This window comes from Nymphaea colorata, chromosome 12 (genome assembly GCF_008831285.2).
Source record: "Nymphaea colorata isolate Beijing-Zhang1983 chromosome 12, ASM883128v2, whole genome shotgun sequence".
NCBI lineage: Eukaryota > Viridiplantae > Streptophyta > Magnoliopsida > Nymphaeales > Nymphaeaceae > Nymphaea > Nymphaea colorata.
In genome coordinates, this window is record NC_045149.1 from 19,873,374 (window position 1) to 19,890,901 (window position 17,528).

Sequence of the window (17,528 nt, forward strand, 5' to 3'; positions counted from 1 at the left end):
AATTCATCAAAAGAATGTAGAAATGGATCTAATACATGCAGTTCACACAATGAGACAAACCATGGTAGAAAGGATAGCACAAATGATGATCTCATCCACACTCCATATGACAGCATTTAGCTTGTTCAATAGCAGTTAGCATTATATAGAGGTCCATCTTTTATTTTTTATTTTTTTATGGCAATGGAAACCACCAAACGTTTCACATATAGGACCTACCAATGTAGGCAGTTTATAATTACTCTATTTTGGTCACCATTCACTGTAAACCCACAGGTTAGCCTCTATTCACCAAGAAAGTCTCCCCATTGCCTTGCTCATATTCACAGATCTCCAATGCTTTGAAAATATCCTTATATTATCACTGTTTAAGATCCAGCACCAATATCGGCAAATTGTTCCAATATTTTCAACACATCACCAAAAAAATTAAAATCCTGAGATATTTTTGACACTTCTCTGGGTTCCATAACTCACTCTTTTTAGCTTTCTTGCATTTTCTAAGCGTGAGACTTTTTTCATTGTGTCTCTCTTGCACTTTGAGAAAGTGACTACTGACTACTTATTTCTCTATAATTTTTCAAGAAAGGCATTAGAAAATTATTATATCATAACTTTTTGTTTTTTGTTTTCAATTTTGAAAGTTTTACTTCCAAAATTCACATTCTGAACGAAAGAACTCCTGAGAAAAACCATGTTGAGAAGTCATAAAAAGAGAGTGATAGTCGCAACTATCCTTTGGCCTGAAAGTAAGGACAAGATCCCTGCATATTGAACGAGAGACTTCCTTTTAAGTAAGGGGCTTTAAGCTAAGTTGTTGCAACCGAAAAGCATGAGGAAACAGGAGCTTCCCAAGTGATGTTTACCTGCCTTATCCACATCTAGGGAACCCTACTAAATATAGCTCATATCAAATGCTAATTTTCAAAGAGAAAGTATAATTTAGTATGATAAATGAAGACCAAGCACTAAACAGGTCAAGGATTCGAATCCAGTAGCTCCAGCATCAAAGAGAGAGAGCATTCCATAAAACCAAGGATCAATTTCCTGTAAAAAAAGAAATTAGGACTTGTTCGCCATTTCAGACAGTATGTTGCCCCCGTACATAGCATGTCAAAGGCATATCCAGTGCCATATCATGTCAATGAAGGATAAGTTAAAGGTCAACAAGACAACAACAATAAACGCAAATAAAAAGATTCCCTATGAATATCTGAAAATAAAGTAATCCTTGTAAGAACCTTCAGCAATCCCAGTTCTAATATGAAGCCCATTATCATTGGAACAGCAGTGAAGACACCAATCTGAACAAGAAATTGAGCATTTAAAGCTGCATCAAAAGCAGTGTTCCCCAAAAACTTAGCACTTCTTGAAATGGCACGATCTAATCCGGAAAGGGCCTGAAATAGAAATTAGTAAAAATAGTTTGAATTCTCACTGAATATTGAATTTGAATGTAGGAGAAAATAAAATGTCAAAAGAAATAATAGAACTTAGTAATAACTATATCAGAAGAAAGCTATAGGTAATCAAATCTTGTTTTCCACTTCGCAACTATAGAAACAACCCAAAGGTAAAATATGAAAAACAAACTAGTTGAGGGAATAGAAAACGAGAGAGAAAAAGAGAGAGAGAGAGAACTGAAGGCTAACCAGATAGACCCTCCCATAGAGGAAAAAATAGATGGTCAAAACAGTCATCTGCAATTTTTCAGTACAGCTAAGAGTTAGTCTCACTTTGCAGCAAATGCACACCATGCAAAAACACACTATGTAAGAAGAAACTAACAGAAAATATCATCTATCAAGCAGGTACAACAACCATGTCTACAAAGAAAGCATGCCATGTGAACATGCTCAAGGGTAAGAGAAAAAACAGACCATGGTGCAGACATAAAAGCCAACACTTGTAAAGTAGAAGGACAGCATCCTGAAAAAATCAAAAAGTTGCCCAAGCCGGTAAATATCCCTGCTCAAAACTTGCTCTCCATTACCACCAGCAACTTTGCCTTCAAACTGTGCAATCTGGTTCAGGCCAACATCTCTCCCTTTTCCAACCTGTAACAGGCAATATTATTGGACCAAAAAAACAAGAAATGCAAATAAATTGAGGATTTCCATATAAAATATAAAACCTGAATGTATTCGTGATGTGTGATATTCCCTTGACGCAAGGTTGAATTGAAGCCTGGATGAGTATTTATTCTATTAGTACAAATGAATTCCTATTGGAGGCCATTTCTTGGCCAGAAAAAGCTGATATACAAGTAAACAAATATTCAACCGTACCAGCATATATATCTTCACTTATGTTAATCACACGGGATGCCTTGCTTATTCCACCTCGAGACAAATGAAAGATCCGATCAAACACATCTGGATGTCCATAGTGCATGCGAACTCTGTAAAAAGAAAAGGTAATTAATGTTGAATAAGCATAAATTCAAATCCCACAAACGATCCTCTGATCAGGTTGATAACTAGAGTTGAATCAGCATAACACAGATACCGCTGAGCATGCCATCATGTTGTAACTTTTATGAATGTTTTGACAAAGAGGTCAATATCTTCACATCATGGTCATGAGTACCTCTGACGTTATGAAGATGTCCCAACATTATTGCCATGTAGAAGCCACACATCAATACTTGGAAAAAAATCCAAATATTTATCAAAAATGGAGATATAATCATATTATTATTGGATATCCAAAACTTAAAATATTTCCCAAGAGTTAGGAAAGTACCTCTCCAATAACTTTTAAGAATATAATTTTTTTCTGTGTTTCTTTTCCAAAAAGTTTTACAACTCGTTTTTATATTTTTGCAAGAAAGCCTCTTTTTTATTCTTTACATTTTTCAAGTTTTAGAACTTAAAAATTTCCCCATTCATTTTCATAAGAAATTCACATCTTTAAGAAAAAGAAAAAAAAACACCTTGCCGAACAACATTGATGACCATGCTTCATATGTTTTCAGACATCAAACTCATGGACTGTGTTTCGTTCACTAATATTAACTGTTTTCTGGCAAGATTATAAGCATAGGTTAACAAATATTAGCTACCATTTTATGCAAATAATATTAAAAACATATGGCCATACATGCAGAAACATTTACACTTACAAAACATTTTGCATACTAGCAGAAGACCATTTCATGAAAAAACTGTTCAAATATTTACTTGGGTTTGGTCATCAACTCATCATCCGTCTTTCTACTTATCTCTCAAGGCATGAATCTAAGATCATTGCTAAAAGAAACTTCAACTAAAGCTTTGTGTTTTAACTTTTAATAATATAAGAGTAAACTGTCCTAATGAATAGAAAAATCAAATTACAACAGAATCAGTATTCAGTTCTGAGAAAAATATAGGATACTTATACAAATGAATGTAAACCAAGAATACAACCAGGGTTTTAAGAATTCTGTTTACAATGTTTAGTTCATTCCATATGTTGCATTAGCAAGACAGGAAGGCCGTATAGATAAAAGAATTAGATAAAGAAAAGAGCACTTTACTCACTTCAATGGATAAGCCAAAACCCGTTGCCCCAAGGTAACAAAACTTGTCTCTTGGTTGGACATAAACCAAGCTAAGCATGACACACTGTTGAAATGCATCAACAATATGAATATGGTTAGTTGATCTGTTCAAAATAACCTAATTAACATAAGAAAGCAGATATAATCTCTGAACCTTCCAGTGAAAACATGCTCCCTGACACCAAGTATAGTTGGACGCCGGAGTCCATGCTTTCCATTGAATTCTTCAAGAAGGTTTCGCACTTTCATGGCCTCCTCAAGGTAATTATCCTATACAAATATCAGATTAAAATATAACAATCTACAATTTATAATATGGCATCTTGTTCATGCTGAATAAGCTTTTCCATATAATTTGGATAAAATAACATGGCCACATTCATTCTCGATTATGGATTCCTACGCTAGTTGACATACAAATTTTCAAAGCATATAAAAAACAGAAAACAACTTTAGCATTAGATGATACAGCCAGGAATGAGGAACATACGTTGTTGGCAAATTTAATCTCAGATGACAAGGTACACCAACATTCAGCAGCTCATAAGGGTTAGCTCTAATAAGGATCTTAAATATGCTTGTTTTGCTAAAGCTCCAAAACAAAAACAAAAAATGATGTGGCAGATGGAGCCGTAAGAAAGAGTGTAGCCCTAAACTATTCAATTTATGAGGCCTCCTATGTAATCATTTCGAATTTCCAGTTTCCCTCAAAAAACTATGAATTCATTCTATAGTTGTTGCTTTATAGTTTAAACAACACAATTGTCACTCTTAAAGAGATCATTCCCAATAACAGTTGCATAGCTCGTAGAACCACAGGAGGACTTTGTATGTTTCAAGGATTTCGCAACAAAAGACACATGCCAGAATGTCCATTTCAAATACTAAAAGAGAAGGCACAGCCGGAACTTTTGCATAATCTAAATCATGCACCTAAAAATTACAGGAAAACAGGAATTGTGAATAACTGTAGAAATTGGTGAAGTTCCAATATCCCACCAATTTATTTGAGTAGGCCCAACTTGGATAAAACTGGGCCTTGAAGCTACGTCACGTGGGTGTGGGGTGTTGTTGCTGGTGCGGGATGCAGCAAGTTCCAAAAAAAAAAAATTGTGTACGGGTGCAGCGAGAGCATATATATATATATATATATATATATATATATATATATATGTGTGTGTGTGTGTGTGTGTGTGTGTGTGTGTGTGTGTGTGTGTGTGTGTTATTTGTTATATAAATAATTTTATTTGTCTATATTTTTAAACTTTTCTTTATCAAGGTTACCTTGAATCGATATATCAATGAAAACTTGGCCAAAACATTTTTCAGAACGGCCAAAACTCATTTAACGTCGTGTCAGGCCGCACCAGCCCCAGCACCCGCACCGATGCGGGTGCGCCACCGTAGTTGGCGCACCCTTGTGACTTAGCCTTAAAGTAGATTTCACAAATGAACGACAGTAGACTAAAGCAGAAACTGAACTTTTGGATTATATTAAGAATGTTAATTTTACTATTATCATGACTTAAAAATGACTCATCCCTCAAGAATGATGCCCTTAGAATTCATTTGCCATATCCAAACTGAAAGTACCAGACGTACAGAGCTCTTTTGCCAGATTGGACACTTTTCTAGCAAACTGCAGAAGATAAATAAAAATGCAATGTGATAATAAAGGGGCTGCTTATATAGCCAATAATCTGGTCCACGAACGGACCAAGCATATCGAAGTTGATTGTCATTATATTAGGAACTTGGTTCAAGCAGGAATTATTTCTACTGAATATGTTGCTTCAGAAGATCAAGTTGCAGATATATTTACCAAAGCTCTTCCTACATCTGATTTCATGTAGTGTTGTAGCAAGCTGAGCATGATAGAGTCATGCTCCAACTTGGGGGAGTGTTGAGAAAATGTACTGGTTTGAGGTTTCAGGTTTTCTATATTTTGGAACTTTATTATTTGGTAACCCTTTGAATTTTAATTTCTTATTTGAGTCTTAATATAAGGGGTTAGACATAACCCTAATCAGTATTTATTCTAAAGGAAGGGGAGCAGCCAAGACTGATTAGGTTGCTTCTTACTCTCGTTCTTCCTCACGTTCTCTTCTTCTTCTTCCCTACCTCTCCAAGTAACAATATAGACACACACACACACACAGAGGGTATGCAGCAAAACAAAAAAAATTGAAACTAGGATAGTCAATCTAAGAATACATTACTTGTTTGACAATACCAACTAACTCTTTTAAAATAAAGCATTTTGGCACAACACACACACACCAACAACTGCATGTCTTTTCAGAGATTGACCAAACTAACACAGTGGAGCCAAGAATTATAAGGGACACTTTGACACTTTACAAGTTTCTGGGGAGAATCATTCTAATGACAATCAACTCAAGAGAACACTGTGATGGAGTCTACTATAACTTGTGTGCCTAGCTGCATGAAAAATGTGGAGGAATAATTCTGATTGAAGCTTGCTAGTGTGTCTCCTGGTGTGTGAAAGTGAGGCATGTATTCGTCTACTGATAAGTACTACCCATTGAATCAGCGCAAAGTCCAGTACGGTTACGATATCAAAGCAATTTGTGATGGCCCTGAGTTAGCTATATACAAAATTTATGAAGCTGACAAGTTCAAGAAACAATCATCATTCAACCAACTTTAGCCAATATAAGAAGCAAGAAGCACCTGATTCATATCAATTGTCTGAATGGCATCACCACGGGTAAATATTATAGCATGATTTTGGTTTTCTGGTTTTCCCTCTCCAAGCTTTGGATCCCCAGGAAGCTTGATAGAGTATATTTCCTATCCAAACAAATCCAAAGATATTATTACCAGCAAGTTTCTCAAAGGCAAAAAAGGGAAGCAAAAAACAAATAATAAGAACATACAGATTATAGACACAATTGCATTTGAATATATAACTCAAACAAACAGGAGGAAATCAATCTACATCACAAAAGGGAACCAAATATACCACCAAAAAACACAACATAACTGTTGACATCAGGAGCAGCATAATGGTTTTGTAATCACTGATAAAGATGCAAGAATGAGATACAAGTGGCCAAAGATCTTAGACAGATCGTTTGTAGCTGATGGCTATCACCTCTAATGTTGCATGAGAAACTTAGTCATTATATAGTTATTGTTAGTACTAAAAGTCTAAACACTAAGCATTCTCCAACTGCCTAACATTTCTGTGTTTGTGCCCACTAACTAAAGAATATTCCTTTTAGTAATACAGTGATTAATCTAAAACAATGCTAACATTACTCCGCAGTTGCTACCTTGCCAATGCATCAGACAAAAAATTGCAAGCCTATGATGGTTTTAAACATGAGTACTAGAGTGCCATTTAGTTGGTGCTATGAAACATTGCCTCATCATAGTAGCAGTCGAACTAGATGCGCAATTTGTTATAAACAGTTTCCATCCCAAAAAATAAGTGAGCTAGTCACTCTACTTCTAGGGCTGATCAATCTCAAAGTATTGATAGATTTCTTCCAAAACTGCACAGCCTGGAGGATATATTTGATCTCTCTCAGCTTGTGCTGGTTAGCAACCATTTCAGTTAGAGACCAAGAAATGTCCACCTAGTACCTCAAATTCTTCAAATATAAGAAATTGACATGAAGGTTGTACACAGAAATAGCCATTAAGACCAAGCCAATTCAGCCAATAATCATTACCTGATCCTTTCCATGCACATCAGCTTTAACTAGTTTTGAGTAATATTCCTTTGAAACTTTACCATCACTTGTTACGTTTTCCTCCACATGTATGAATGCAACTCGAAGGGCCTCATTCCTGGATATGTTTCTAACTATAAACATGGGTGGCAGTGACAAAGCTAGAGATGTTGAGAACACAAAGACAACAAAAACAACCTTTGAAGCAAGAGAGCAATATCTGCAGCCTCGGGAGCCTTTTTTTGCTTCTGCTGCCCATATATTTGGCATGATATCACATAAGTAAACTTCAAATCAGCTTGAGCGCGTGCTTCACGAGATAGTTCATAACCATGAGAACTCATAAAATCAGCTCCTGAGTATCCATCCTCAATTTCTAAAGCCAGAAGTTTGTAAAGATACCATATTAGTATTTCACTTAAAAGGTCAAACCAACAGTATCTGGAAAAGAGAAAATAAGAGTACCGCCTGAACTTCTCTTTTCTAGGTAGCTCTGAAGCATTAGAGCCTTCCTGTAGTACATCATCCCACGCACTGCAACATGAAGCAAGTTAAGCATTAGAATTCCAGAATCTAATCAGTAAACCAGGATATGTAGTCTCTCATCTTCTTGACCTGTTCTGGCTAATGTCTGACCCCTGTAAGATGCCCAGAACCTCAACTCCAGGGAATCGCTTGAGCTGTTTTGGAGATCCTGGTCAACCGTTAAGTCATCACGCCCAATTCGCTCCAAGAAGTTTCTCCATTCATCTACATCATTAAGTTAGCAAAAGAATGGTTCAACAACTAAGATAAACCTTTTCACCAATAGGATAGCATAATAGATTTGAATCCTTTGATACGTGAAAAAAGCAGAAAATCATGTCAAATAGCATCTTCAGGAGAATACAATTGGACAATGTTAGATTGACAGGGACTTGCTAAATCTGATAAGCCAACTTTAGTGGGTTCCAACTCTCAAATTTAAACAAAATCAACCGGCTCACAGTAGTCAGGTACTCAAACCAAGTACAATACCATTCACATATTTGTATGGCAAAGCTACAAAATAAAGAACTGAAAAATGGCCAGGTATAAAGATCTTCCCCATGGTGCCGTTGACAGAACAATTTGCAAAACCACATTCAGTGATAAAGCTACAAAAACATTAACTAGAAGAGACACTTTCCCATCAAATAGTGCATTTGGACTTAAGAAGCAAGAAATATGAAAAAAAAAATAAGAGACTTCATTCACAAGTGTCCTGGAAAATGCCATCCAGTACAGAGGCAGATAAACTGCACAATGTTCCAATCAGAAATGTAAATGAAGACAGGCAATGTGTATAGAAAGGAAACTTGCATGTCGCTCTCAAGTTGCAGCATTCACAACACAGTTTTTTACCTCAAACAATTTTTGAGGCCATTATCTAACATAGAGAACAATGGAAAAGCAGGTTTGCGCAAATGCATGTTGTCATCATCCATCAGTTGAACACATAAGATAGAAGTCTCAAAGGGACTAGTAGTTCTAGATCCAAAAATTACTTCAGCCTGTAGATTTGACTCAAACAAGAATCAAAATATCTGATACTATAGCTGAAAGTAGGAAAAATTTTGGATGTGTGGTACCTGGATATACAGTCTGAAGATAGAAAAGCGTGGATATGCCATCTTCGTTCTCAACTCGTAATTCAGCAGAACTATATAGCACAGTCTCACTATAATATGGGGTAAATACACTGCAGGGTAGACAAGCAAGTAAGCAACCAACAGTTAATTGTGTAGCTCCAAGCCTAGAAAAAATTTCATACAAATATCACCTGAAAGGAATCATCTCAGAGACAGGCTTTGCAGGTGGCATGTCCATGAATAAAGAGTTTGTAAAGAATTGCAGTCGCCTTCTTGCTTCCAGATTCTTTGGCACATTTTCAGCCGAATCTTTTACAGTAAGAAGTAAATGCAATCGTTTAACCTGCTCTTTCTGTTAAAGAAACCAGCATGTTTACAATCATTGACAATAATCCCTCCATCAAATCTACAGTAGATTAAAACATAACAGGTTCTATGGAGAGAAACCATACAACTTCAGGATCATTAGGCCAATGTATTCGAGAAAAGAGACGATTTTCATTTTTTGCTCTAATCAAAATATTCCATGTGTCAAGCTGCTCCCTGGAGTACATTTAATATGATTTTAGAAAGGGAACAACAATATCAAGAAACAGCTCAATTTCTTTAACAATAAGCACCTTAAACTGTGAGAAAGCAGCTCATGAGTAACTACTTCATAAACTTCATAGATTGCGTTTGCAGCACCTCTAGCAAGCTCTGGAGTTTCATTTCGTACCTATGGAACAGACACATTCATCAGATCCAGGAAGAGGATAGAGCTCCTGTGCTTTCTCTGGAACATAATCACAATATCTCCAATATTTTGAAAATATCGCAACATTATGACCACTTTGAAGGCAACCAAAATTATCAACAAAAGATTCCGATAGTGTCACTGGAATGAGAATATCATGAAACTATTGACATATTTTCCTCAAGTTTTAAACCTTTCTACATTTTCTTGAGAAAAACCACATCTTGGAATGAACTTCCAAGAAAAACCTTGCCAAGAGATATTGGCCTGTTATGAATCAGACAGACTACCAGCAAGACTTAAATGTCCGATTGTCACCGAAACAAGCAAGACTTACAAAAGATTATAAACCAAATAATGAACTGAAGATATATAAATTCATAAAGAAACAACTAGGATTCGCAGTCCCAGTCAACAAGTAGCATATAAATAACATAGAAAACTGTAGTAGATAACCTCAACAGCGGAACACTTTAAAGTCTAAAAGTTTGTGCCCTGTTAGGACTACTACACAGCCTCTGCAGATCAACAAAATAGGATCAAGAAATGAGAAATTCATAAGAAGATACTCAATGTGTACATTCTTGCTTCATAGCTACAATGTTCTACATCGGCAAAAAGTGGGGGGTGGGGGGAACCATGATGTTCTGTAAATGGTCCAAACAAACTATAAGCTATGCAGTCCTAATGCATTTGTACACCAACTACACAGTACTTGTGACCTGTCACAGCTCATGGATGAAGAATAAAAGGATACTTCTAACAGAAACTATTTTTTTAATTTTCAGAATCTAGTCCACCTTTCTAGGGAAGACATGGATACTTGACGCCACTTGTGTTTCAGATGACAATTGTTGGGTTTGATGTGAGGTGCTAGGAAGTTAAAAGCTTGCCATATTGAATTTCATTGTTTCATTAGCACTAAATGCATGAACTCACATGACAGTAACACATCAAGACACACAAAAATTAAGCAATATAAGCCTATGGTTCCCCCTTTCCCAAAACGCAGCACCATGCAAGTTAGTCGATACTAACAATCAGGAAAAAAATGGAGAAAGTAGGTGGAGCCAAATATAGGATTTGTCCATGTTCTTGTGTGTGTGTGTTAGAGAGAGACAGAGAGAACAGCTATTTCTGGAAGGACTCAGAGAGAAAGGTCCATTGACCAAGCTTAACTTTCTGACACCAACCATGAAATGACAGAAAGAACATCTAAATGTAGTACTGTTGGATACAAAACATCTGACACTGTTTGATACATTCAGGGACACTCAAAGATGTCGCATATATATATATATATATATATATATATATATATATATATATATATATATATATATATATATATATATATCCATTTCTGTGGAAAAATGAAATGTTCGTGACATGTCTAAGTGTGACAAAGTGAATATCCAGGAGTAACAAATGTATAGACTATAGACAATTCATACTCCAAAATGCAAGTAATAGGACCAACAATTTATCAGCTGAAAGAGGCAGAGAGAGAAAGAGAGATGAAATGGAGGGTTTAGCATTCAAGAAGTGACAAGGAGTCTATAGTAAATACTCACAAGAAGTCCTGTCAAAGCTGTAAATCTTGACACGACCATTGGCAGTTTCTTAAGGTTCAAATTTACAAGAAGAGAACGCTCTAAAATGCTCTCATTAATTTCACGACAAAGCCTCTCAACCCTACAATAAAGTAAAATAAGTTTGTCAGGAAGAGAAAGTAGCGAAATGTGGACATGTGTATATGAGAGAGAGCGAGTATAAATGTTCTCCATGCATGTTAATGACAAGGTTATTAAGAATAAATAACAAAACAAACTCACCAAAGTCTCCCCTCACCATCAGCCAGGGAAAGCAAGATCTTTTCCACACTGTAATAACACTCCTGAACAGCATAAGCCATGTATTCATCCTTAGATATTCTATTCCAAAGGTCCATCTGTGTATCCTTGCAGTCCACGGCCAAGTCTATGGCCAAGAATATCTGGATGTGTATTTAAGGTTAATAGAATGCCTTATCAGATTAGATTAGTTACAGTGCTTCAGAGAGGAAGAATATGATGGTTACAGAAACACACCTTGCTACTTAGAAGAAAAAGCGGCCACTGAACCAATCTTAAATTTCCAAGATTGCTAGGCATGGAGAGCAAGTCCATTTCCCTGCAAACAAAGAAATATGTATAGTTATGACTTGTTGAAAACAAGCAAACACAAATTCCAAGAAGAGGGCGGCAGGTTGCAGTAACGATCTTAGACTACCGGTTACTGATATAATCTTCCTCACGTAAACTCTTGATAATTTCATTCCAGAAAGGAGAAAATTTTGCAGCATCAATCTTTTTCATTTCTAGAGACTCCTGAATCAAGAAAGCAATTATCTTATCACAAACATATTATTAGGATGAAATTAATACGTTCAAGAAGAATTTTCCCATTTGCCCTTTCCTACTACTCCCACCAAAAACAATAGTCAATTAATATAATCAACTAATCAGAGTGAAGTGAGAGAAAATAAAAACTGCAAACTTTAGCAATATAAAGTTACAATCACCAAGAATAGAAGCAAATTCAAAGGAAACCACCTAGAAACAGAAAAATGTGTATAACCATAGTAACAGACGTCTACATAAAAGGGGCACTAGAGAAAAATAGAATAACATTAACGAATAAACTCTGTGTGCATAATAAGCGGATTATTTCATAAATTAATAAAACAAAAAAATCAAGGAGCATTGGAGGATATATAAATTTGAAAGCGCTTGTTAGAGTACGCCTATATAAATCACATCAAGGCTTCATTAACAAGAAAAATTAGAGGCCTAAAAGCACTATATTCAGACTTAAGTCACATGGGTACTTCAGTAAGGTCCCCGTACCTATGTCTTCATACAAACACGGCAAAGTGGGTGCTTGGGCATACTTGGGTACGTTTTGGATCAAAACTGATCCAAACTGCTTACTTTACTTGATTTAGCTTGTTTTCAATTTGGTTTTCAGACAGTAGAGTTCTTCCTCATAGAATGAATAGATACTCTAAGAATGCTTAACGCAGAAATTTCAGCTTCAAAATTTCTTTTTATCTCTTTGGATATTCTTCAGAAACTATTTCTGACATATAAATAATCCGAACCTAAAAAATCATAACTATAACCCAATTACGTTAACTAAATTAAATAGGCTATAGATATTTGACTTCTCAGTTTTTAAATTTCCAATACAATAGCCAATGGTGAAGATAACAAAACAAGGAGAAGGCAAACAGAAAAACGAAACTAAAATCAGCACAAGAGAAGAACAAACAAGACAATGGACTGAAGATAAAAAGTTTAAGCATAATCAAGTCAACAGCTCACCTGAGAAGAATGTCTTTCAGAAGGAACCCTGTCATCATAACAGCCAAATCATTAGCACAACAGCCATAGAACCAGTGGGTTGTTTTGGGGGGAGGGCATGGGGTGAGTGGGTTGTGTGTGTGTATAAGAGGAAGAGTTCTGTTGAAGAGGCACCTCCTAGAACGGGATGAAACAAGATTTTTAACAAAAGCTTCTGGAAAACTCTCAAAGCGCTTGTGTACCATGTCTATGGTGCGAATCTGAGACAAACAAAGGCACCAAAAAAAAAAAAAGTCATTTCATGTTTGCAGGACAATTCAATCATTCAGATAATAAAAGTGTGGAGACAGTAGTAATGGTCCAAAACTCAAGGACAGAAAAAGATATCTACCTCTCCTAAACGGGCACGTGCCCCCATAATACCACCAATCAATGCAGACAAGAGGGTGTACCAGATATGCAAGTCCAGAAGGTAAATCTAATAGGCAACACCATCAAAGCACAATAGTTATCACATAACCATACCATCTTGAAAATGACAGAGAACAGTAATACTCACTGCAATTACAGGGGCCCAAAGACTTGCTACAGTTAGAGCATTGTGATTGTCTGCAGGAAGAAAGAGACAAAAATAGAACAAGCACACAAATCTCAGCATTGAAAAGGATGCCATGAAATTTCTTATAACAAATTGATAAATCAATAACAGTTATGAGAACCAGTAAATAGGAAAAAATTCAGATCCAGCATATCTTAGTTGTTGAAGTCCCAACTTAATACAAGAATGTGTGTGTGTGTGTGTGTGTGTGTGTGTGTGCGCGCGCGTGTGTGTCACACGGATGCTCACTCTTTCAGTGGAATACCATTGTTGACACAAGTCAACACAGGTACAGACATGGATACGGCGTCGGGCACAGCTCAGGTACGGCACTGACCTTCTCGGAAATAATTTTTTACAGGATTGGATTGAGTTTGGGCTTACTAATCCTGATTAATCTTTTTACGGTCTTGAACAGCCTGTAACTGTCTTCCAATTTTGACAACTTAGGCTAAATATCAAAGTTAAACCACTCCCAAGTTATTTTCAGAAATTGTGTTGCATCAGTAAAATCTATCAGCTACCATTAACCCATACACTATTGCATAGTGAAAAAGAAAAACACAGGATTATTAGGAAATATTATCCATAATATATGAGATGTGTACAACACATTAAATTGCACCAAAATGCAGATTATGTTGTCCAAATAATGACCAACAACTTCACTGTTTCAGCATGCCTAATTCAACTGGTCCACACAAGTGCTTTTACATGGAAGTGTCACTTTTACAAATTCTTAACTGAAAAGCAAAATTCAAACCATAATCCACCTGAACGTGCAGATGCAGCACATTATGTACACTCATACGGGCACAGAATCCAACAAAACCTGGTGTTACAAGTAGTCGACTCGGTTATACCCTTTCTCCATGTGAATCTTAAACAAGCACTGAATTCAGTAGCCAAAATAAACCAGTCAGTGTGCTAACTGTTACATACTCTATGGAGCTGACCTCATACAAAACAAAAATATTTGAAATTTATTATGGTTTCAGGTAAAACCTTTTAGGAGTTCTAACAAAAGCATGAAAGCTAAAAGCCAGCTAAAGCATAAGCTATCATAAGCTATCAGAACTATGAAAACAAATGATCTTGTCTACTCAACAAGGTTTTCCAAATTTTAGAAGCTATTTGATGTTGAGTAATTATTGATGTGTCTATCCATTTCTCAATTTCTCTAAAGACGTGCAAGAAGCAGAATACACGTTTTTTGAAACATAGACATCTCAGTGAAATATGTGGCACTTAAATGATTTATGTGATTGCGAATCAGGCCTGCAAGCATATGAAATCTATATCTTTCCCCATTCAGACTACATTTTCTGTGAGCTATCTACGATTCTACGGCTACATTTTCTATGAGCTATCTGTATTTTAGTCAACCTGATGTACTGATTTCGGCTTTACATTTTCCTGTTGTTTGCTACATAGTACTTCTACAAAATGGCAAAATCAGATGAAATAACAAGCAAAAGAGGCAAACAGGCAATAACAGTACATATTCAAGACCTCAATTACGATGACAATATATTTACATATAATGATAAACTCACTGACCATCCCCCAAACCAAGCAGAAATTTTACTTTCCCATCCCCCTACTCTCCCAAAAAAGGACCAAAGAAGATATACTTACGCTTTGATACAAGGTCGCGCCAGGAATATTGTAAATCAGAAAGGTTCACAATTATTTTTGTTGGACTGACTAGTGGTTTTATCTGGCAATATTTTGAGGCAAAACCCAAAGAGTCAATTGAGCTTCACAAAATGTTCAAGGCTTCAAAGTAGAAAGATAAAATAACGTAAATTATTTACCTGGAGGAAGTATGCAAATGAGAATTTGCAAACAAATATCACCAACCAAAAGAGCACATACCTGAAATATAGACATGGAATGCTGACAATGTAACAGAATGCACAACTCATATTGCTCTACTTAAGACACAAAAAACCATGTAGCCATATGGACAGATCATAATATCCTACTATTTCATGCTCGTTTTTCGAGAAGCAGAAAAAGACCATCCTGATACACAACACAAATAAATGCATACATGTGCGCTGTATACTAGAAAAAGATGGTATAGTATGTAGCTGTCAAGGATCTGGTTAGCAGATCATCCAAACTAAACCCTTCAAACCAAAATCCATAGAGGGATAAAAAATACCAATTCAAGCTCAAACAGAAACAAAGTAACACTACCAACACCTAATGTGCACATAAGTACAGATATGTACTAAATTGATGCACAAATACATGCATATACTTATATAAGTAATGCATACATATTAATGTATGTTTCTTTCCTGTCTCCATCAGAAACCTCAACTTTATGTAACAATATAAATCAATGTTATCTGTATCATACGATACGGACGCGTATCGTACGATACGTATTGTCTGTATCAAGATGAACGATACGGTACGCTATAAATTTGCGATACGCGTGCGTATCGCACGCGTATCGCACGATATGGGATCAAAATTAAAAAGGGGCCCGACGGCCCCTTCTTTGCGTATTTTTTTAAAACCGACGCTCCTCTCTCTCTTCTCTTCTTTCTAAACATTGCAAGAGATGTGGGAGGGAGATTTGCATCAAGATTTGCCGGTGAAGAAGCTTTATTTCTCGTTGTGGGAAGCCTCGGGACAGTGGGAAGCTTGGAGGAAGAGGGTTTTTTGGTTTCTAACACCAAGAAGGTAAGAAATAACTCATTTTTTCCGTTGAATCGTTCATTTGCAACAGAGGGGATAGAAGAAGCACTTAATGAAGAAAATGAAGATGATGATGAAGAATGAAGATGATGATGCAAATGACGATTGACGAGGCTTTTTGTCTTGAGTTTTGAAAACTATGTCAATATGTTTTGAGTTTTCACTTATGAACTTATGAATTGTGATGTAATTGAATACTCTTAGGCTGCTTAGTATGTTATTTTGATTTTTGAATGTTTGATTTCTTATTTTGGAATGTGTTGTTCATATGCATAGTTCATAGTTCATACTTCATATACAATGATGAATGTTCCTTTAAATACATTTTTCTTAAATTTTTCTATTTTTACTAGTTATCGGATTTTTTTTAGAATTTTTCTGATTTTTTCTATTTTTTATAATTTTTTAATATTTTTCACAAATTAAAAAATTAATTTTACGATACGTTACGATACATTTACGATACGGCATATAGGTCGGCCTGACCGATACACGATACGATACGGCAGTGATAACATTGATATAAATAAAATAAAGACACAAATCAAAGATTATCACATATGCTGCATAACTTTTTAAGCAACAGAATCAGAAAAAACCTGGCATAGTCACTGATGCTTTCATAAAGGCCACGACCAACATAGTATCGTTCCTGCAACCAAGAAAGGATGTAATCTTTTACGCACAATGTAACATGAAAAAATGGAGGTTAAGCAGAGAAGAGAGAGAGAGAGAGCAGATGAACTATACCAAACCCTTCACACCAACATACCTCATACATCCATTGAAAAAATTGAAAAACCGACCACCGGTCACACTTGTCAGAAAGAGTGTGACAAGCAGGAAATTTTAGTAACACCGCAAGGAACAAGCGCAAGGCTGCATAGACCCCCAAAATGAGAATATATATCCGAAAATAAATTGAATTCAAAGGTTCCCGACTTCTGTCCTGCATAATTTTCCTGCATCATGCAACATTTGCAACGTTCAAACATGTAACAACAAAATGCCACTAACATTTGCACAATGATGTTTAGTTTGCCATTACATAGATGATTGCTTTCTACTTACAAGTACAAGAAAGAAAGAAATGCCGAAGAGCAACCAAACCATAAAAACCTAACACAGAGCCTTGCAATAGCAAGGCCTCTGGAAGTTGTATATGCCCCAAACATAAGCATCACATCCAAGCAGCCTACAGATCAACAATAGTAGTCTGGTTAAGGACCCGGAAAATGAAGAGTACACTGAGAGCAGACATAGAAGGAGTTACAGATGAT

At 36.0% G+C, this 17,528-nt stretch overlaps 1 protein-coding gene across 2 annotated transcripts in view; it reads right to left on the reverse strand.

The window, feature by feature from the left end:
- LOC116265725 (callose synthase 10) overlaps positions 1-17,528 on the reverse strand; it is a 37,622-nt gene that overhangs the window by 3,461 nt on the left and 16,633 nt on the right. For both annotated transcript variants that reach the window (XM_031646550.2, XM_050080913.1), the window contains 29 exons: positions 17,320-17,443; positions 17,021-17,210; positions 16,848-16,900; positions 15,351-15,411; positions 15,172-15,253; positions 13,495-13,544; positions 13,327-13,413; positions 13,110-13,195; positions 12,957-12,984; positions 11,863-11,960; positions 11,682-11,763; positions 11,427-11,587; positions 11,166-11,286; positions 9,476-9,573; positions 9,308-9,398; positions 9,047-9,207; positions 8,856-8,965; positions 7,861-7,995; positions 7,711-7,779; positions 7,444-7,621; positions 7,246-7,363; positions 6,239-6,358; positions 3,699-3,814; positions 3,525-3,608; positions 2,289-2,401; positions 2,135-2,187; positions 1,881-2,057; positions 1,653-1,700; positions 1,242-1,400 (listed from right to left, as the gene is read on the reverse strand). In XM_031646550.2, the coding sequence (XP_031502410.1) occupies positions 1,242-1,400; positions 1,653-1,700; positions 1,881-2,057; positions 2,135-2,187; positions 2,289-2,401; positions 3,525-3,608; positions 3,699-3,814; positions 6,239-6,358; positions 7,246-7,363; positions 7,444-7,621; positions 7,711-7,779; positions 7,861-7,995; positions 8,856-8,965; positions 9,047-9,207; positions 9,308-9,398; positions 9,476-9,573; positions 11,166-11,286; positions 11,427-11,587; positions 11,682-11,763; positions 11,863-11,960; positions 12,957-12,984; positions 13,110-13,195; positions 13,327-13,413; positions 13,495-13,544; positions 15,172-15,253; positions 15,351-15,411; positions 16,848-16,900; positions 17,021-17,210; positions 17,320-17,443 (3,053 nt within the window). The remainder of the gene's footprint in view (positions 1-1,241; positions 1,401-1,652; positions 1,701-1,880; positions 2,058-2,134; positions 2,188-2,288; positions 2,402-3,524; positions 3,609-3,698; positions 3,815-6,238; positions 6,359-7,245; positions 7,364-7,443; positions 7,622-7,710; positions 7,780-7,860; positions 7,996-8,855; positions 8,966-9,046; positions 9,208-9,307; positions 9,399-9,475; positions 9,574-11,165; positions 11,287-11,426; positions 11,588-11,681; positions 11,764-11,862; positions 11,961-12,956; positions 12,985-13,109; positions 13,196-13,326; positions 13,414-13,494; positions 13,545-15,171; positions 15,254-15,350; positions 15,412-16,847; positions 16,901-17,020; positions 17,211-17,319; positions 17,444-17,528) is intronic.